Source organism: Hypanus sabinus, chromosome 11 (assembly GCF_030144855.1).
Source record: "Hypanus sabinus isolate sHypSab1 chromosome 11, sHypSab1.hap1, whole genome shotgun sequence".
Classification (NCBI taxonomy): Eukaryota; Metazoa; Chordata; class Chondrichthyes; order Myliobatiformes; family Dasyatidae; genus Hypanus; species Hypanus sabinus.
The window spans coordinates 108885211-108906348 of NC_082716.1; the positions used below are offsets into that span (position 1 = coordinate 108885211).

The following is a 21138-nucleotide window of genomic DNA, read 5'->3' on the forward strand; positions in this document are numbered from 1 at the left end:
CCTGGCCAGGCTGCTCTTGGGCTAATCCTCAAATCCCCAGGACCATACTCTTGCACATTCTCCCTAATTATCCATCCCAATCATTTATTAACTCTGCTGGTATAATCCCAACAACCCATTAAAACAGAATACATCAAATGCGACAGGCCCACACTCCACTATGAAATCCAGTATGCAAGGCTCAATTTTTCTCTCTGCAGGTCAGGAGGCATCTCATCCAGCTCAATCCCCCGTGTGATCCGGAACACTCCACTGCAGGTTGTAAGTGCCCTGGCCTATAGGACATCCCAATCTATCTAAAACTGAATGAGCTGCCTCTCCATAAATCAACAGAGCACCAGGGAGAGATGATCAATATATAGGGGAGAAGGGGGTGGGACAAGGCAGTAGCTGGCAGGTGATTGGTGGATCCAGGTGTGGAGGATTTGATTGGCAGTTGGGTGTAGCAATAGCAACAGGGGCTGGGAGGTGATTGGTGGAGGCAACAAAGGGCTGCAGACGGTGGAATCTGATTGGGTGTGGAGCGGCACTGGATAAGGGAGGTGGGGAGTGGGCAACAAATAAGACTCCTGAGGAGATCAGTAGGTCTGGTGGCATCTGTGGAGGAAAATGGTTGGTTGATATTTGGATCAAGACCCTCATCTGGGCTTAAAGAGAGGGAAGAGCTGGTGTCAATACACGAAGGGAATGGGTCGGTAGGCGATGGAGGGGAGTGTTAGGCAGGTGGAGGAGGAGGAGGGAGTGGGAATGGTGAGAGAGGGCTGCAGATGGTGGAATCTGTTTGGAGAGGAAGTTGGAGTATGGAGGTGGGGAGAGGGCCCCCTGGGAAACGTGATGGCCGGACGAAGGAGGGGAATGAGACGGTGATTTGGGCAGGGGTGGGTGTAGGACCGGGTAGATCAGGAGGAAAGTGGGGGATGGGGGGGGTAAGGAGAGGGATGGTGGGCAAATGGGATCAAAGGGGAAGGGGACCCAGGGGCTCAGTGTCTGGCAGATAGAAGCCTTTACACAGAAACATAGACACACACACACATAACACACGCAAACTAACATACAGGGCAGAACTGAGAGCAAGCCCTTCCCCCTCCGGTGGGAGCTTGCTGTGCGCCATTCAATTAGCTCATCGGCTACGTAACCAGAGCCCCGCAGTCCCGTGGAGGGTCTTCTGGGCGACCCCCGGGGCAGAATGCCCCGAGTGCGGACTGTTCCCCCGGCGGCCAGGCGGGGTCAGTGTCCCGGCGGGGCGGAAGCCCGGAGGCCGACTCCGCCTCCCTCAAACTTTCACTTTCTGCTTCAGTTGTGGGTGTCGGAGCCACGGCCTGGGATCGGCCCTGCTAAACCCTTCCCACTCCAGATCTCATCGCAATGCTTTAAGTTGTATTTTTTTTCCCCTGTCTGTCGTTAGTTTGGAGCGAGGCAGAAGAATCGAAATTCTTTAAATAGAATTGCACGTAGACAATTTCAATCAGTTGCGCTCAAAACGTGTTCTGCGTTATTGGAATTAAATCTTATTCTCTCTCCCAAGAAGGATCACTGAGTGATTTTTCACCTCCCTCGTCTTCCACTCCGGTTAGGGTCCCCGCAGGATGTCAGACAGCCCCAAACCTCGCTTGGTGTCGGTGTCCCATCGCAAACTGCCTCTCATCCCGTTCGGGTGCCTCTGGATCCCGTGCAGCAACCGGTTCGTGTGCCTGGGGACGGGCTGCAGCTCCGGGACACCGGGCAACGGGGTAATCGGAGTGTACGGGACAGCGAGCGGGGAGATCCGACACGTGCACACGGTAAATCTATTGTTTCATTTGTATTTAGTTTCCTTTCTTCAGTGTTTCAGTTGTACTGTATTGAAAGGGAAGGCGAAGGCAGAGTCCCGGGACCAAGCAGCGTCACACGTACAACTGCGAGGATTCATTGTTCCGGTTGTTTGGGAAAATAACGGTTCCGATGTGTTCTTGAACAATGGGCACACTGGCGGAGTGGAGAGGCTCAGGCCAGGTTCCGACTCTGCTGCAATCACAGAAAGACACATCATGTCGGGCAGGGTCTGTGGAGACAAACGGATGCCCTGTGGGCGTGGCGCGTGACGTCAGCTGACACTGACATCGATTCATGCCAGTTTCGATTTTGTGTGGGGCTGTGTCTCTGTGTGTGTGTGGGTCTGTGCGAGTGTGTGTGTGTGAGTGTGTGTCTGTGTGTGTGTGTGTGTGTCTGTGTCTCTGTGTGTGTGTGGGTCTGTGCGAGTGTGTGTGTGTCTGTGTCTCTGTGTGTGTGTGTGTGGGGGGTCTGTGCGAGTGTGTGTGTGTGAGTGTGTGTCTGTGTGTGTGTGTGTGTGTCTGTGTCTCTGTGTGTGTGTGGGTCTGTGCGAGTGTGTGTGTGTCTGTGTCTCTGTGTGTGTGTGTGTGGGGGGTCTGTGCGAGTGTGTGTGTGTGAGTGTGTGTCCGTCTGTGTGTGTGTGTGTGTGTGTGTGTGTGTGAGTGTGTGTCTGTGTCTCTGTGTGTGTGTGTGTGTGTGTGTGAGTGTGTGTCTGTGTCTCTGTGTGTGTGTGTGAGTGTGTGTCTGTGTCTCTGTGTGTGTGTCTGTGTCTCTGTGTGTGTGTGGGTCTGTGCGAGTGTGTGTGTCTGTGTCTGTGTGTGTGTGTGTGGGGGGGTCTGTGCGAGTGTGTGTGTGTGAGTGTGTGTCTGTGTCTGTGTGTGTGTGTGTGTGTGTGTGTGTGAGAGTGTGTGTCTGTGTCTCTGTGTGTGTGTGGGTCTGTGCGAGTGTGTGTGTGTCTGTGTGTGTGTGTGTGTGTGTGTGTGTGTGGGGGGTCTGTGCGAGTGTGTGTGTGTGTGTGAGAGTGTGTGTCTGTGTGTGTGTGTGTCTGTCTCTGTGTGTGTGTCTGTGTCTCTGTGTGTGTGGGTCTGTGTGAGTGTGTGTGTGTGTCTGTGTCTCTGTGTGTGTGTCTGTGTCTCTGTGTGTGTGTGTGTGTGTGTGTGTGTGTGTGTGTGTGTGTGTCTGTGTCTCTGTGTGTGTGTGGGTCTGTGTGTGTGTGTGGGTCTGTGCGAGTGTGTGTGTGTCTGTGTCTGTGTGTGTGTGTGTGTGGGGGGTCTGTGCGAGTGTGTGTGTGTGAGTGTGTGTCCGTCTCTGTGTGTGTGTGTGTGTGTGTGTGTGTGTGTGAGTGTGTGTCTGTGTCTCTGTGTGTGTGTGTGTGTGTGAGTGTGTGTCTGTGTCTCTGTGTGTGTGTGTGGGGGGGGTCTGTGCGAGTGTGTGTGTGTGAGTGTGTGTCTGTCTCTGTGTGTGTGTGTGTGTGTGAGTGTGTGTCTGTGTCTCTGTGTGTGTGTGTGTGTGTGTGTGTGTGAGTGTGTGTCTGTGTCTCTGTGTGTGTGTCTGTGTCTCTGTGTGTGTGTGGGTCTGTGCGAGTGTGTGTGTCTGTGTCTGTGTGTGTGTGTGGGGGGGGTCTGTGCGAGTGTGTGTGTGTGAGTGTGTGTCTGTGTCTCTGTGTGTGTGTGTGTGTGTGTGAGTGTGTGTCTGTGTCTCTGTGTGTGTGTGGGTCTGTGCGAGTGTGTGTGTGTCTGTGTCTGTGTGTGTGTGTGTGGGGGGTCTGTGCGAGTGTGTGTGTGTGTGTGAGTGTGTCTGTGTGTGTGTCTGTGTCTGTGTGAGTGTGTGTGTGTGGGGGGTGTGGGTGTGTGTGGGTCTGTGCCTGTGTGTGTGTGTGTGTGTGAGTGTCTGTGTGTGTGTGAGTGTGTGGCGGTGTGCGTGTTGGTGTGTGTACGTGCATCTGTGTGTGTGTGAGTGAGTGAGTGTGTGTGTGTGTGTCTGTGAGTGTGTGGCGGTGTGCATGTCGGTGTGCGTCTGTGTGTGGGTGTGTGTGTGTCTGTGTGAGTGTGTGTGTGTGTGTCTGTGAGTGTGTGTGTGTGTGGGTCTGTGTCTGTGTGAGTGTGTGTCTGTGTGAGTGTGTGGCGGTGTGCATGTCGGTGTGCGTCTGTGTGTGGGTGTGTGTGTGTCTGTGTGAGTGTGTGTGTGTGTGTCTGTGAGTGTGTGTGTGTGTGGGTCTGTGTCTGTGTGAGTGTGTGTCTGTGTGAGTGTGTGGCGGTGTGCATGTCGGTGTGCGTCTGTGTGTGGGTGTGTGTGTGTCTGTGTGAGTGTGTGTGTGTGTGTCTGTGAGTGTGTGTGACTGTGCATCGGTGTGTGTCATTGTGCATTGATCTGTGTGTGTGTGTGTGAGAGAGTGTGTGTGTTTTGTACAGGGCGGGTGTCGGGGAGATTCAGTTCCGCAAACAAGAAGGCAGGCTGGGTGGGCACCAAGAGCAGTGTTGTGGTTTGCATGGTATTATTACAGCCGGGGGTGGGGGGGCGGTGTTCTGAAGTTTAAAGTTCAATTCCTGCTGCTGTCCGTCAGGAATTGCAGACTGTAAACAGATGTCGACAGTCTTGATTAGTCAGGGCATGAAGGGATATGTGGAGAAGACGGGAGATTGAGGCTGAGAGAGAAAATAGATCAGTCATGATGAAATGGCAGAGCAGACTCGATGGGCCAAATGGCCTAATTCTTCTCCTTTATCTTCTGGTCCTATGATAGAGAGTTAGTACGTCCTCCCTGTAAAGCATGTGTGTTTCCTCTGGGTGCTCTGGTTTCCTCCCACAGTCCGCAGATGTTGATTAGTTGGTTGTTTTGTCGTTGTAAATTGTCTCTGGGAGGAGTGGCCGGTCCTGATGAAGGGCCTTGGCCTGAAATGCCAGTTGTCCGTTTCCCTCTGCAGCTTCCCCCGACCCGTCAAGTTTCTCCCGCAGTTAGTGTTGTTTTTTAATCCGTCACCAGGAACGCGGTCACTTCGGGTGTGGCGTTTGGCACCTTGGGCAGCATTTGGCTGGGTTTAGCACCGAGGATTGGGAGAATCTTGGCCGGTTTTTCCCCCTCAGGCTGTGAGGTAAATGAATCCCCTGCCACCACCGAGATCTCGTCACTAGGACAGTGAGATGCTTGCTGTTCACCTGCGCTGCGCGCTACGCGCATCGTGAATGATATTTTATTAATTTATTTATGGTAATATTTCATTTTATGTGTTGTGTGTGAGATGTAGGTGCAGAGAAATGTTGTTTCATTTGGTTGTGTATATGTGCAGTCAGATGACAATAAACTTGAACTTGATTAGACTTGTACCTATCACAAAAGTTGTTGTAACTTGTATCCAGATCTCTCCTGTCAACTCAGAATCAGGTTCAATATTGCAGGCAGAAGTTGTTAAATTTGTTGCCTTTGCAGAAAACAATGTGAATTACAGTAAGTATGTAAATAGTTCTATTAAATAAGTAGTGCAAAAATAGAAATAAAGTAGTGAGGTCGTGTTCATGGGTTCAACGTCCATTCAGAAATCGGGTGGCAGAGGGGAAAAGGCTGTTCCTGAATCGTTGAGTGTGTGTCTTCAGGCTCCTGTACCCACTCCCTGATGGCAGCAATGAGAAGAGGGCATGTCCTGGGTGATGGGGGTCCTTAATGATGGATGCTGTCTTTTTGAGGCATCGCTCACTGAAGATGTCCTGGATATGGTGGAAGTTAGTGCCCGTGATGGAGCTCCAGGGTATGGTGAGTGGTCAGGAGAGATGATGTACAGTGCAGAGTCAGCTCCTGGCCCTTCAAGTAGTGTTGCCACAGCAACCCCTGACAACCCTGATTTAACCACAGCCTAATCACAGGACAAATTACGGTGACCAATTAGCCTGCACAGTACATTTTGGACTGTAGAAGGAAACCAGAGCACCTGGGAAAACCCGTGCATTGCATGTGGGGGACATAAGGTGATGAGAGGCAGTGATCATGTGGATAGTCCGGGGCTGGAATGGCAGGCACGAGAGGGCACCGGCTTAAGGTGCTTGGAAGTGGGCACAGAGGAGATGTCAGGGGTAAGTTTTTTACGCAGAGTGGTGAGCGCGTGGAATGGGCTGCCGACGGCAGTGGAGCCAGTTACGATAGGGTCTTTCAAGAGACTCCTGGACAAGTACATGGAGCTTATAGAGGGCTATGGGTAATTTCTAAAGTAAGTACATGTTTAGCCAAAGGACCTGTATTGTGCAGTAGGTTTTCTATGACATATAGAAACTCCTTACAGAGTGGGGGTTATACCTTTTTTGTGTCATGGACCCCAACCATTAGCCAGGATTAAACTCCACACTCTGACTTTCTGAGCTTTAATAGTGTCCAAGCTGGCATGGTGTCCAAAGGCAGGGATGTGTTTAGCCCTCTCGATGTCCTTCCTCTCAGGACAGGGGCTGCTCACCAAATTTTGTACGGGTCTCTATTTCATGATGTCGGAGAGAGACACAGTTCATGCCAAGCGTGTACAGTACATCAAAGTGGTACAAAGGAAATGGAGAAAGTTCACGAGACTTGAGGATTCCTCGCAAATTTCTACAGATGTACCGTGGAGAGCGCTCCCTGTCTGGCACGGAGGAGCCAGTGCACAGGATCGGGAAAAGCCGCAGAGGGTTGTAAGCTCTGCCATCTCCATTGTGGACACTGGCCTCCCCAGCATCGAGTACACCTTCAAAAGGCAATGCCTCAAAAAGGTGGTGGCCGTCATGAAGGAACCCCCATCGCCCGGGTCAAGCCCTCTTCTCATTGCTACCACCAGGGAGGGGGTACAGGAGCCTGAAAATACAAAATCAAAAGTTCAGAGACAGCTTCTTCCTCTCTGCCATCATATTTCTGAATGGGCATTGGGCCCATGAACACTGCCTGAATATTTAGGTGGCATGGTAGGTAGCGGTTAGCACAACACTTTACATCACCCACGACCCTGGTTCAATTCCCACCACTGCCTGCAAGGCGTTTCTACGTTCTCCCTGTGACCGCGCGGGTTCCTCCGGGTGTTCCGGTTTCCTCCCACAGTCCAAAGATGTATCTGTTGGTAGGTTAATTGGTCATTGTAAATTGCCCTGTGATTAGGCTAGGATTAATTTGGGTGTGGCTCGAAGGACTGAAAGGTCTTATTCCATGCTTTATCTCAATAAATAAATAATGTTCTTTGCTCCCTTTTTGCACTATTAATCTAATTTTTAAACATGTATTTCTGATTGCAATTTATAGTTTTTTTTATTATGCATTGCACTGCACTGGTGCTGAAAAACAACAGATTTCAGGGCACATGCTGGGGGCATTAAACCTGATCTGAGTTATAAAGAAAGGTCAAACAGGTTAGGACTTTATTCCTTGGAGCAAAGGAGAATAAGGGGTATAGATGGGGGTAAGTGCAGGCAGGCTTTTTCCACTGAGGCTGGATGAGACTAGAACTAGAGGTCATGGGTCAAGGGTGAAAGGTGAATTTCTTCACTGGTGAGAACGTGGAACGAGTGCCAGGAGAAATACTGGATGTGGTTTGATTTCAACATTTGAGGCAGGGGTTCCCAACCTTTTTTATGCCACGGATCCCTGCCATTAACCGAGGGCTCAGTGGACCCCAGGCTGGGAACCCCGGGTTTAGGAGAGGTTTGGATAAGTACTTGATGGAAGGGGTATGGAGGGCTATGGTCCCAGTGCAAGTTGATGGGACTAGACGGAATAATAATATGGCACGGACTAGATGGGCCGAAGGGCCTGTTTCTGTGTTGTCGTGCTCTGTGACTGCATGATAATTAGTCATCTCAGGAAGGCAAAATCCACCATCGGGTACCCTCAGCGTCCGGGACGTGCCCTTTCCTGATTGCTGCCATGAGGCAGCAGGTACAGGAACCTGCACCATTTTGTCTGACAGACTTCCATTTTATTTAAGCACATACCAAATAGGAATCACATTTAGCTTTTTCCTTGCAGAGGATCTAGGCAAAAAGGAAAGCTTGGACAGATGGGTTGTTTTCTCTGAAGCTTTCAAAGTAAATTTATTGTCAAAGTTCATATATGTCTCCATACGCAACCCTGAGATGCATTTTCTTGTGGGCATACTCAATCAATCCATAGACTAATAAACAGAATCAACGAAAGACGGTTGGAAGCCGAGGGGAGATCTGATAAAGGTTTCCAGTTCCTGGGTGTCCGTATTTCTCAGGATCTAACCTGAACCCAACGTACGGTTGTGGGGGATGAGCTCCCGGGACAACGCCACGGCGAATGGGTTACTGGCACTGAGCGTGGGTCCGTGGCGCAATGGCGGAAGAGGGGAGCGGTAGTGATAGGGAACTCGATAGTCAGGAGGTGCTGTGGACGTGAACGGGGCACCCGGATGGTTTGTTACCTCCCTGGTGCCAGGGTCAGGGGTCAGGGACGTCGCAGATCATGTCCACGGCATTTTGGAGAGGGAGGGGGAGCAGCCAGATGTCTTGGGACATATCGGTACCAATGACACAGGAAGGAAAAGCAAAGAGGACCTGGAAAGATATTGTCGAGAGCTAGGCAGAAAGCTGAGAAGCAGGACTTCCAGGGGAGTCATTTCTGAATCGCTGCCTGTGCCACGCGCCAGTGAGGGTAGAACCAGGATGACTTGGCAGATTAATGTGTGGCTGAGAAGCTGGTGCAGGGGGCAGGGGGTCACTGGGATCTCTTCAGGGGGAGTGTGACTTGTACAAAAGTGACGGGTTGCACCTGAACCCGAGGGAACCAGTATTCTCATGGGCAGGTTTGTCAGAGCTGTTGGGAAGAGTTTGAACTAATTTGGGAACTGGAGCGATGGGACTCAGGAGAGGATTGATGGCCAAAAAGTAAAGATAGCGTGCGGTCAGACTGTCAGGAAGGGCAGGCAGGTGATGGGACATGGTTGCAGCCAGCAGGGTGAGTATCAGTGTATTAGGGATGCAGAGTCAAAAAGGGGAGCAAATACAGTACTCAAAGTGTAATATCTCAATGCATGGAGTATAAGAAATAAGCTGGATGATCTTGTCACAGTATAGATTTTTGGGTATGATGTTGTGGCCATCACTGAATCATGGCTGAAGGACAGTTGTAGTTGGGAGCTGAAGGTCCAAGGTTGCACATTATATCGGAGGGATAGGAAGGTAGGCAGAGGGGGTGGTGTGGCTCTACTGGTAAAGAATGGCATCAAATCAGTAGAAAGATGTGATACAGGATCAGAAGATGATGAATCCTTGTGAGTTGAGTTAAGGAACTGCAATGGTAAAAGGACCCTGATGGCGGTTATATACAGGCATCCCAGCAAGTAGCTGGGGTGTGGACTACATGTTATTATAGGAAATAGAGAGGGTGTGTCAAAAGGGCAAAGTTACGATAGTCATGGGAGATTTCAACATGCAGGTCGATTGGGAAAATCAGGGTGGAAATAGATCTCAAGAGAGTGAGTTTGTTGAATGCCTAAGAGATGGCTTTTTGGAGCAGTTTGTCATTGAGCCTACTAGGGGATCAGCTATACTGGATTGGGTGTTATGTAATGAACCGGGGCGATTAGGGAGCTGAAGGTAAAAGAACCCTTAGGAGCCAGTGATCACAATATGATTGAGTTCAACTTGAAATTTGACAGGGAGAATGTAAAGTCGATATAGCAGTATTTCAGTGGAGTAGAGGAAATTACAGAGGTATGAGAGAGGAGTTGGCCAAAGTAAATTGGAAGGAGATGCTGGCAGGGATGACAGCAGAGCAGCAACGGTGTGAGTTTCTGGGAAAAATGAGGAAGGTGCAGGATTGATGCATTCCAAGAATGAAGAAATACTCAAATGGCAAAATAGTACAACCGTGGCAGACAAGGGAAGTTAAAGCCAATGTAAAAACAAAAGAGAGGGCATACAACAAAGCAAAAATTAGTGGGAAGGTAGAGGATTGGGAAGCTTTTAAAACTCTACAGAGAGCAACTAAAAGAATCATTAGGAGGGAAAAGGTGAAATATGAAAGCAAGCCAGCAAACAATATCAAAGTGGATAGTAAAAGCCTTTTCAGGTATGTAAAAAACAAAAGAGAGATGAGAGTGGATATAGGACCACTAGAAAATGAGACTGGAGGAATAATAATGGGGGAGAGGGAGATGGCAGATGGAGTAAATGAGTATTCAGCATCAGTCTTCTCTGTGGAAGACACTGGCAGTGTGCCAGATGTTGAGGGGTGTGAGTGATGAGAAGTGAGTGCAGTTACTATTACAAGGGAGAAGGTGCTCAAAAAGCTGGAAGACCCAAGGGTACAGAGGTCACCTGGACCAGATGAATTGAACCCCAGGGTTCTGAAAGAGTAGTGCTAGAGATTGTGGAGGCATTAGTAATGATGTTTCAAAAATCATTTAATTCTGGCACGGTGCCAGAGGACTGGAAAGTTTCAAATGTTACTCCACTCCTTAAGAAAGGAGGAAGGCAGCAGAAAGGAAATTATAGAGCAGTTAGCCTGACCTCAGTGGTTGGGAAGATGTTGGAGTCAGTTGTTAAGGATGAGGTGATGCAGTACTTGGTGACACTGGACAAGATACAACAAAGTCAGCACGGTTTCCTTAATGGAAAATCTTGCCAGCCAAACCTGTTGGAATCCTGAGGAGATTACACATAGGATAGATAAAAGGGATGTAGTGGATATTGTATATTTGGACTTTCAGAAGGCCTTTGACAAGGTGCCACACATGAGGCTGCTTACCAAGTTAAGAGCCCATGGTATTACAGGGAAGTTACTAACATGGTTAGAGCTGGTAGGATGCAGAAGGACTTAGACAGATTAGGAGAATGGGTAAGAAAGTGGCAAATGAAATACAATGTTGGAAAATGCATGGTCATGCACTTTGGAAGTGAAAAAAAAAAGTGTGTAGACTAATATCTAAATGGGGAAAAAAGTCCAAAAATCTGAGATGAAAAGGGACTTGAGAGACCTTGTGCAGACCACCCTAAAGGTTAACTTGCAGGTTGAGTCTGTGGTGAGGAAGGCACATGCCGTGTTAGCATTCATTTCAAGAGGGCTTGAATACAAGAGCAGGGATGTGATGCTGACGCTTTATAAGGCATTGGCGAGGCTTCACCTTGAGTATTGTGAGGCGTTGTGGGCTCCTCATCTAAGAAAAGATGTACCGGCATTGGAGAGGGTCCAGAGGAAGTTCACAAGGATGACTCCGGGAATGAAAGGGTTATCATATGAGGAATGCTTTATACCTCTGAGTCTGTACTCGCTAGAATTTAGAGGAATGAGGGGGATCTCATTGAAACATTTCAAATGTTGAAAGGCCTAGATAGATGTGGAAAGCATGTTTCCTATGGGGGGGAGGGGAGTCTTGGACAAGAGGGCACAGCCTCAGGATAGAGGGATATCTGTTTAAAACAGGGATGCAGGGAAACTTCTTTGGCCAGAGGGTGGTGAATTTGTGGGATTTATTACCACAGGCAGCTGTGGAGGCCAGATCAAGGCAAGGCTTGATAGGTTCTTGATTGGTCACAGCATCAAAGGTTGTGGGGAGTGGGGCTGAGGAGGGGAGAAGAAAAGGATCAGCTATGATGGAATGGTGGAGCAGACTCGATGGGCCAAATGGACTAATTCTGCGCCGATAGCTTATGGTCTTACGAAGACCCACAGCTCAGGGTTCAACAACAGCTTCCACACCACCATCAGGTTCCTGAACTGACCTAAAGAACTCTAATTGTACCCTGGACTTCCCTCAACTTGCACTGATGTCTTCATGTTTATATGTTAATATTACCGTGTACTACGTATAATTTATGTTAATTTAAGATGATGTAATTCATGTTTATAATGTACTGTGCTCCTGTAATAAAAAGCTAATGTTCATGACATCAATACCCTGGGTATGCTCCCTCCCATGACAATAAATTAGCCACCGACCCATGGGTCTTTGGGGATCCCACAGTCACAGTATGAATCAAATTCAGGTTTATCCCTGGTATACGTCAAGAAATTTGTTAACTTTGCAGCAGCAGTACAGCGCAATACTTAATAAACAGTAGTGAAGTGGTGTTCATGGGGTTCAACGTCCATTCAGAAATGGGATGGCAGAAGGGAAGAAGCTGTTCCTGAATCACTGAGTGTGTGTCTTCAGGCTCCTGTACCTCCTCCCTGATGGCAGAAGGGAAGAAGCTGTTCCTGAATCATTGAGTGTGTATCTTCAGGCTCCTGTACCTCCTCCCTGATGGCAGAGGGGAAGAAGCTGTTCCTGAATCACTGAGTGTGTGTCTTCAGGCTCCTGTACCTCCTCCCTGATGGCAGAGGGGAAGAATCTGTTCCTGAATCGCTGAGTGTGGGTCTTCAGGCTCCTGTACCTCCTCCCTGATGGCAGAGGGGAAGAAGCTGTTCCTGAATCACTGAGTGTGTGTCTTCAGGCTCCTGTACCTCCTCCCTGATGGCAGAGGGGAAGAAGCTGTTCCTGAATCACTGAGTGTGTGTCTTCAGGCTCCTGTACCTCCTCCCTGATGGCAGAGGGGAAGAATCTGTTCCTGAATCGCTGAGTGTGGGTCTTCAGGCTCCTGTACCTCCTCCCTGATGGCAGAGGGGAAGAAGCTGTTCCTGAATCACTGAGTGTGTGTCTTCAGGCTCCTGTACCTCCTCCCTGATGGCAGAGGGGAAGAAGCTGTTCCTGAATCGCTGAGTGTGTGTCTTCAGGCTCCTGTACCTCCTCCCTGATGGTAGCAATGAGAAGAGAGCATGACCTGGGTGACGGGGGTCCTTAATGATGGGCGCCGCCTTTTTGAGGCACTGCTCCTTGAAGATGTGTTGGATATTTCAGAGGCTAGTGCCCATGAGAGAGCTGACTAAGTTGACATCTCTCTGCAGCTTACTGTGATCCTGTGCGGTAGCTCCCCACCCAGCTGGTGATGCAGCCAGTTAGAATGCACTTCACGGTGCATCTGTAGAAATCCGTGAGCGTACTCAGTGACAAACCGGATCTCCTCGAACTCCAAATGACCTGCGGAGTTCCTCCAGTGTTTCGCGTGTGTTGCTTGGATTTCTAGCATCTTCAGAATTTCTTGTGTGAACTTAGACCCTGATGGGTCACGTTGAACTGTTACAACACAGGGAATGCCATCGCCAATTTGCCCTCATGAACTGCAAAACAAATACAGGCAGTCCCCGAGTTACAAACGTCCGACTTACGGACAACTCGTACTTACGAACCAAGGAAGGAGAACGCCGTCCGCCATTTTAAGTTGGATTGCGGTGCTGTCCACCATTTTAAGTCATTGCTGTTGACACGGTGTTGAGCGTTTAACTTTGTATTTGGCTTAAATTTTTCTTAGTAAGATTCTCCATGACCCTGCACCCCCCCCTCTCCCCCCCCCCCCCCGCCCGTTCCGGTCGGCTGGTTGCGCAGTGAGATCAGCACCGGGCTCGAGAACAGAGTTTCCCGAGTTCGATCCAGTGACAGACCACTCCCAGGCCTGGTTAATGTCGATCCAGTGACTCCCGTAACATCCTTGCCAGGTTGATGTCGAGCTCACAACTTGACCTCGTACAAAAAACACTGCCACCTCCAGTTTAAATTCCCACGCGGAATGTCGTGGAGGATCAAATACCCAAACCCAGCACAGCCCCCACTTGTCCCATATAACCTGTCTCAGTGAGGTGGATTTTAGGACCTGGGGAATTCAGTGCAGTGGTCCTTAGGACCCAGCGGACCTCGGGAGCCGGCGCAGGTTGGGACCCACTGCCCACAGTGTTTCTGTTCCATTGACGGGAAGCGATCGCGATTGAAAATAAAGTGGAAATAATAAAGTGTTTGGAAAGAGGTGAAACGCCATCGGTCATTAGAAAAGCATTAGATTACAGTCGGTCAACGATCGGAACAATTTTAAAGGATGTGAGTATAATGGAGCATGTGAAAGGCCCTGCTCCGATGAAAGCTACAATTACTACTGAGCAACGCAGTGGTTTAATTATTGGAATACATATGTTTCTTAAGTGTTTTATATGGTAAAATTATATACTATATACTAACACAAATGTTTGACTAATTGACACTGAATAATACTGGATGTACCTGTTCCGATTTACGTACAAATCCAACTTAAAGACGGACTCAGGAACGGAACTCGTTCGTTAGCCGGGGATGGCCTGTACTCAATATTTCTGTTTAACTGACATTGATAAAACACACTGATCAAGTTACTGCTTTCCGTGAAATAGCAGCTGTGGGATGATCTTTATTCACCTGAGAACACAGGCAAAGTCTAAAGTGCAGCGTTCTACCCTTTGGGCAATACGTTCATTTTTTTTTCTATGTGATAAGCACATTCAGCTTTTATTTTAAGAGCAGTTTCAGATCTGTATTAGGAAGTAGTAAGTAAGGAAATATATTGACTGGCAGAAGTCCAGAGGTTTATACTCTGAGTGAAAGCAGTTTCTATATAAAGCCTTCCTGTTGTTTCCCCCAGCAGTTGCATTGCTTGTAAGTTAATGTTATATTGTTTAGAAGCTAATCTAAAGCTATCAATGAGATTTTGCTGAAGTAGAATGTTATTTTTGAGTTTATTAGACACTAACCTGGATACTAATGGTTTACACATACTATTTGCCTACGGTTGTCGACTTGGTGGAATCTTATAATATTGACCTGCAGGAAACCTAGCTAAATTATTATTTGTCCATGCACATTTCTTTGTGTGAAAGGAACAACGTGGTAATTGCAGGGATTTTTTTTTGCTGTTCAGTTTCATTTGTCATTTCACTATGTCATGCCATTGAGTCCGCAGTAAACCCAAGGAATTCAGAGACTGCACCTCGACTCTCGTCGTTTTTCAGTGAGTCTGTCTATTTGATGTACAACACTTCACTGAGGGCAGTGCATGCCCTCATAAATATCGATCTCTTCTTCTTGCTATTCCCCACACTGGCCTCTTAACTCTTCTCACCTGCCTATCACCTCCCCTGGGTCCCCTCCTCCTTCCCTTTCTCCCATGGTCCACTCCCCTCTCCTATCAGATTCCTTCCTCTCCAGCCCTTTACCTTTCCCACCCGCCTGGCTTCACCCGTCACCTCCTTCCTCTCCTCCCATTCTTCCCCCTTCCTTCTCAGTCCAGGAGAAGGGTCTGGGCTCCAAACACAGCAACTGTTTATTCATCTCCCTAGATACTGCCTGACCTGCTGAGATCCCCCAGCATAGTGTGTGTGTGCATGCGTGCGTGCATGTGTGTGTGCGTGCATGTGTGTGTGTGTGCATGCGTGCGTGCATGTGTGTGTGCGTGCATGTGTGTGTGTGTGTGTGCGTGCATGCGTGCGTGCATGTGTGTGCGTGTGTGTGTGTGTGTGTGTGCGTGCATGCGTGTGTGTGTGTGTGTGTGTGTGTGTGTGTGTGTGTGTGTGTGTGTGTGTGTGTGTGGATCACTCTGGATCCTGTGACATGAATGAAAGAAGAATGGAGAGCTTTGTGGGAGGAAAGGGTTGGATTAGTCTTGGGTGGGTTGGAGGATCGGCATAACATTGTGACCCCAAGGGCTCTAATGTAACATCGAGAAGATATTTCCTATAGTTGGGGAGTCTAGGGTCAGGGAACACAGCCTCAGTATAGAGGGAATTTTGTTTAGAACAGAGATGAAGAGGAACTTCTTTAGCCAGAGTGGTGAATCTGTGGAATTCGTTGCCACGGGCAGCTGTGGAACCAAGTCAGAGAGTTTATTTAAAACAGATGTTGATAGGTTCTTGATTAGTCAGGGCATCAAAGATTACGGGGGGAAGGCAGGAGAATGGGTTGAGAGGGATAATAAATCAGCCATGATGGAATGGTGGAGTAGACTTGATGGGCTGAATGGCCCGATTCTGCTCCTACATTCTGTGATCTAACACGCACTGAATGAAGTTGAGGAAGTCTTCTTTATCCAACAGATTGAAAAGCCGAGAGCTTTCCGATGTGGCACTTTCGGAGCCTCCAGCCTGCAGCAGAGACACCTGGCTACAGGGGACTTCGACGGCAATCTGCACATCTGGTAACGCACCGCTGGCTCGAGTGTAAAACCTCACAGCCCAGTATACCTCTCACTAGTCTCAGCCCAAACTCGCAGCTGTTTATTCCTTTCCACAGATGCTGAGTTACTGTAGAATAGATGAGCTTTTTGCTTAACAAGGCTTTGCTAGATTCAAGCCCTCTGGGAAATTATGGGAATGTTCGGCAGACCAGATAGCATCTGAGGAGAGAGGGGGTGGAGTTGATGTTTAACTAAATGGTCTTTGGGACGTTGGCCGCACAACTCAAAAGGCAGTGGCTTCGCTCTCCCACCCCTGTTGCAACTGCAGCGGAAGTGGAGACGCTGCTAAAATGGGGATATTGTTGTTGTGTGTACAACAGGGTAACAGGCCACTTGGCCTAATTTCTCAGTACCAACCAACACCGACCCGAGGCTCCCCCACTGCAGGGAACATTGTCGCCATGTTAAACATTACAGTACAAGCTTTTCTGCCCATAATCTTGAGCCAGCCCACTTCAAGACCAATCCAACCTTCCCTCCCGCACAACCCTCTATTCTTCCCTCTCAGCCGCACTCTCCTGCCTTCTCCCCTTCACTTTTGGCACCCTGACTAATCGAGAACCCATCAACCTCTGCTTTCAACACACCCAATGACTCGGCCTCCTCAACTGCCTGTGGCAATGAATTCCACAGATTTGCCAGCCTTTGGCTAAAGGAACTCCTCCTCATCTCTGTTCAAAAGGGACATCCTTCGATTCTAAGGCAGTGTCCTCTGGTCTTAGACTCTCCGTCTATTGGAAACATCTTGTCCATATCCACTCTATCTTAGCTTTCAGTATTTAATAGGTTTCAAGGAGATCCCCCCTCCCTGCTGACCATTCTTCTAAAGTCCATTGAGTACAGGCCCAGAGCCATCAAACATACTGATGTTAACCCTTTCATTCCCAGGACATTCTCGTGCTTCAACTCCCTTTTCTTACTTACTGCCCGTTACACCGCTGGCGTTCAGGGTAGCAATGAGGGCCTCCGCCTCTGGCGGTGTTCAGGGCTTCCTTTATCATGTCAGTAGCTTCCTCTCTGTCTTCACCACTGTGGCCATGTAAGACCCAGATGGAGACTCAGGTGTAGAGGGGTTCTTCATTGCTGTTTCCATAGCAATTTTGTTTGACCAGTCAGGGTTGTTCACCCCGAGCTGAACTGCCACCCCCCCCCCCCCCCGCCCCGAACCCGGAGTACGGTGGGCCACTCTTAGTCTGGCCTCTATCCTTTGACCTGTTTGGTATGGGTGGCCTTACCAAGAGCCAGAGCACAAAGCCCAGACTCCAGACAACATGGCTCTCTGGGTCATTGAGGCACGCAAGCCTCCAAACTCTCTGACAAGGTTGGGGTCCTCTTGGAGGACTCCCTTTTCTCTTAGCCCCTAATTCTCTGCATGATATGATGAAATGTCACCAAGAGTCTTCATTGCTGAAGAAATAACTTACTTTGTGTAAAAGAAAAACAACAAATGACTGAGTTGATAGTTAAGACATTAAGACTAAAGAAATTCCTCCTCATTTCTGTTGTAAATGGACATCCTATGGCTGGGACCTCTGGTCTTAGACTCACCCTCCATTGGAAAAATTTTCTCCATATCCACTCTATCACACCATGGCTGATCCATTTTCCCTCTCAGACCCAACCTCCCGCCGTTTCCCTGTACCCCTTCATGCCCTGACCAATCAAGAATCTATCGACCTCTGCCTTAAATATACCCAATGACCTGGCCTCCTCAGCCACCTGTTTGTCTGTTTTTGGCCCATGTCCCTGTAAAACCACTAAACAAATGTTTTAACAGTTTACCTGTCCAAATATATTTTAACTGTCCTCACTGGAGTTTAGAAAAATGAGAAGGGATGACATTGAAACCCACCAAATATTGAAAGGCTGAGAGAGAGTGTTCGGGTGGTGCGGTGGGGGTGGAAGGCACTCCCTCCTTCCAGTAGCCTGCAGGTCACCCCTGGGCAAGGTGTCGCACCTGCTTACCCCCCACCCTACCCCGGTCAGGTTCATGTGAATCCATGGGAGCAGGTGATGCGTATCACATGTCCTGGTTGTGTGACCACCGACACCAAGAAGACAATCCCTGAAGAGTATTGACAATGACTGGAGTCACCCGTCTTGTAAAGACACGGCCCAGGAAAAGGCAATGGCAAACCACTTCAGTAGAAAAATTTGCCAAGAACAATCATGATCGTGGAAAGACCTCCATTGCCCACATCATCCGACGACACGGCATATAATGATGATGATATAGAGGAGATATTTCCAATATTTCAAAGTTGATTTATTATCCGAGTCCATATCCGTCACCATATACAACCCTGAGATTCATTTTCTTGCAGCCATTCACAGTAAATCTGAGAAACGCAATAGGATCTATGAAACACCACACCCAATGGGTGTGGGCAAGTCCAGGACCAGAGGGCACAGCCTCAGAAAAGAAGGATGTCCCTTTAGAACAGAGATGAGGAGGAGTTTGTTTCGTCTGAGGGTGGCAAATTTGTGGAACTTGTTATCACGGGCGGCTGAGGAGGCCAGGTCACTGGAGTTTAATGGTGATAAGTGTGAGGAGCTACATTTTGGTAGGAATAATCCAAATAGGACATACATGGTAAATGGTAGGGCATTGAGGAATGCAGTAGAACAGAGTGATCTAGGAATAATGGTGCATAGTTCCCTGAAGGTGGAATCTCATGTGGATAGGGTGGTGCAGAAAGCTTTTGGTATGCTGGCCTTTATAAATCAGAGCATTAAGTATAGGAGCTGGGATGTAATGTTAAAATTGTACAAGGCATTGGTGAGGCCAAATTTGGAGTATTGTGTACAGCTCTGGTCACCAAATTATAGGAAAGCTATCAACAAAATAGGGAGAGTACAGAGAAGATTTACTAGAATGTTACCTGGGTTTCAGCATCTAAGTTACAGGGGAAGGCTGAACAAGTTAGGTCTTTATTCTTTGGTGCATAGAGGGTTGAGGGGGGATTTAATAGAGGTATTTAAAATAATGAGGGGGCTAGATCAAGTTGACGTGGATAGGCTTTTTCCATTGAGAGTAGGGGAGATTCAAACAAGAGGACATGATTTGAGAGTTAGGGGGCAAAAGTTTAAGGGTAACAAGAGGGGGAATTTCTTTACTCAGAGAGTGGTAGCTGTGTGGAATGAGCTTCCAGTAGAAGTGGTAGAGGCAGATTCAGTATTGTCATTTAAAGTAAAATTGGATAGGTATATGGACAGGAAAGGAATGGAGGGTTATGGGCTGAGTGCAGGTTGGTGGGACTAGGTGAGAGTAAGCGTTTGGCATGGACTAGAAGGGCCAAGATGGCCTGTTTCCGTGCTGTAATTGTTATATGGTTATATATTTAAAGCAGAGGTTGACAGGCTCTTGTTAGGGTGAAAAAGGTTACGGAGTAAAGGCAGGAGACTGGGGTTGAGAGGGAAAATAAATCAACCATGATGGAATGGTGGAGAGGACTAGATGAGCTGAATGTCCTAATTCACTGCCTATGTCTTATAGTCTAATTATACCCATCCCCAGCGCTTCCTTCTGCAGCTCCTTTGATGTACCACTGTATGTATTTTAAAAAACCCTCAAATGCCCCTTAAACGTTTTGCCTTCCTGCTCTGGTTTTAGACTGCCCTGGGCTGGGTCCCCATGCTCCTCTATGATGTGTGGCAGAGTAGCAATGCCGCCAGTGCAGCGCTTGTCAGCGCCAGCAATCACCTATCGGGGTTCAATTCCCGCCACTATCCATAAGTCCTCCCTGTGACTGTGACGTGGGTTTCCTCTGGGTGCTCCGGTTCCCTCCCATATTCCAAAGGTGTACAGGTCGGGTTTAATAAGTTGTGGGCACCAGAATCATGGCGGTAATTTGCATTGACGCAGAGTAGTGCATTGCACTGTACATTTTGGTGTTTCGATGATGTTGTCATCATCATCATCACCATCATCATTATCATCATCATCACCATCATCATCATCCTCATCATCACCATCATCCTCATCATCACCATCACCATCATCACCATCACCATCATCATCATCACCATCATCCTCATCATCACCATCACCATCATCATCATTCTCATCATTCTGAGCCATGTCAAATGACATTGGCGATTATGGTCTTTGACCAGGATTGTTCCTGGCAAATTTTTCTGCAGAAGTGGTTTGCCATTGCCTTCTGGGCAGTGTCTTTACAAGACGGGTGACCCCAGCCATTATCAATACTCTTCAGAGATTATCTGCCTGGTGTCAATGGTCATATAACCAGGACTTGTGATATGCACCAGCTGCTCATACAAACACCCACCACCTGCTCCCATGGCTTCACGTGACCCTGATCAGGGGCTAAGCAGGTGCTATATTTGCCCAAGGGTGACCTGCAGGCTAGCGGAGGGAAGGAGCTCCTCACACCTCCTTTGGTAGAGACATAGCTCCAGCCCACCTCCTGGTTTTGATATACAGTCACTATAAAAAATATTCACCCCCCCCCCCCCCGGAGGTCTTCATGTTTTATTGTTTTACAGCATTGAACCAATTCACAGTGGATTTAATTTGGCTTTTTTGACACTGATCAACAGAAAAAGACTCTTTCAAAGTGAAAACAGATCTCTACAAAATGATCTAAATTACAAATATAAAACACAAAATAACTGATTGCATACGTATTCTGACATCAAGTCATCACCGGTGCAGCCTATTGGTTTTAGAAGTCGCATAATTAGTTAAATGGAGATCTGTTTTTGGAGATCTGAGTGAGTCAAGGTTTTTCAATTGACTGTAGGAAAAGTACACCTGTATCTGGAAGGTCCAACTGCTGGTGAGTCAGTATCCTGGCAAAAACTACACCATGAAGACAAAAGAACACTCCAAGCAACTCCACAGAAAGGTTATTGAAAAGCACAAGTCAGGAGACGGATACAAGAAAATTTCCAAGTCACTGAATATCCCTCGGAGTACAGTTAAGTCACTCACCAAGAAATGGAAAGAATATGGCTCAGCTGTAAAACTGCCTAGAGCAGGCCATCCTCAAAAACTGAGTGACCATGCAAGAAGGGGTCTAGCGAGGCCCTGGAAGGCTTGTGAAGGTAGAGGGTAAAATGAATGCAGCAAAATACAGGGAGATCCTGGAGGAAAACCTGATGCAGTCTGCAAGAGAACTGTGACTTGGGAGAAGATTTGTTTTCTAGCAAGACAATGACCCCAAGCATAAAACCAAAGCTACACAGGAATGGCTTAAAAACAACAAAGTTAATGTCCTGGAGTGGCCAAGTCAGAGTCCAAACCTCAATCCAACTGAGAATTTGTGG

The 21138-nt window shown here is 48.1% G+C and overlaps 1 protein-coding gene across 1 annotated transcript in view; it reads left to right on the plus strand.

The window, feature by feature from the left end:
* The first annotated feature begins 948 nt into the window (after positions 1-948).
* LOC132402271 (dynein axonemal assembly factor 10-like) overlaps positions 949-21138 on the plus strand; it is a 34978-nt gene continuing 14788 nt past the window's right edge. Inside the window, exons 1-2 of the mRNA XM_059985090.1 lie at positions 949-1781; positions 15707-15807. Of these exons, the coding sequence (XP_059841073.1) occupies positions 1587-1781; positions 15707-15807 (296 nt within the window). The 5' untranslated portion in view covers positions 949-1586. The remainder of the gene's footprint in view (positions 1782-15706; positions 15808-21138) is intronic.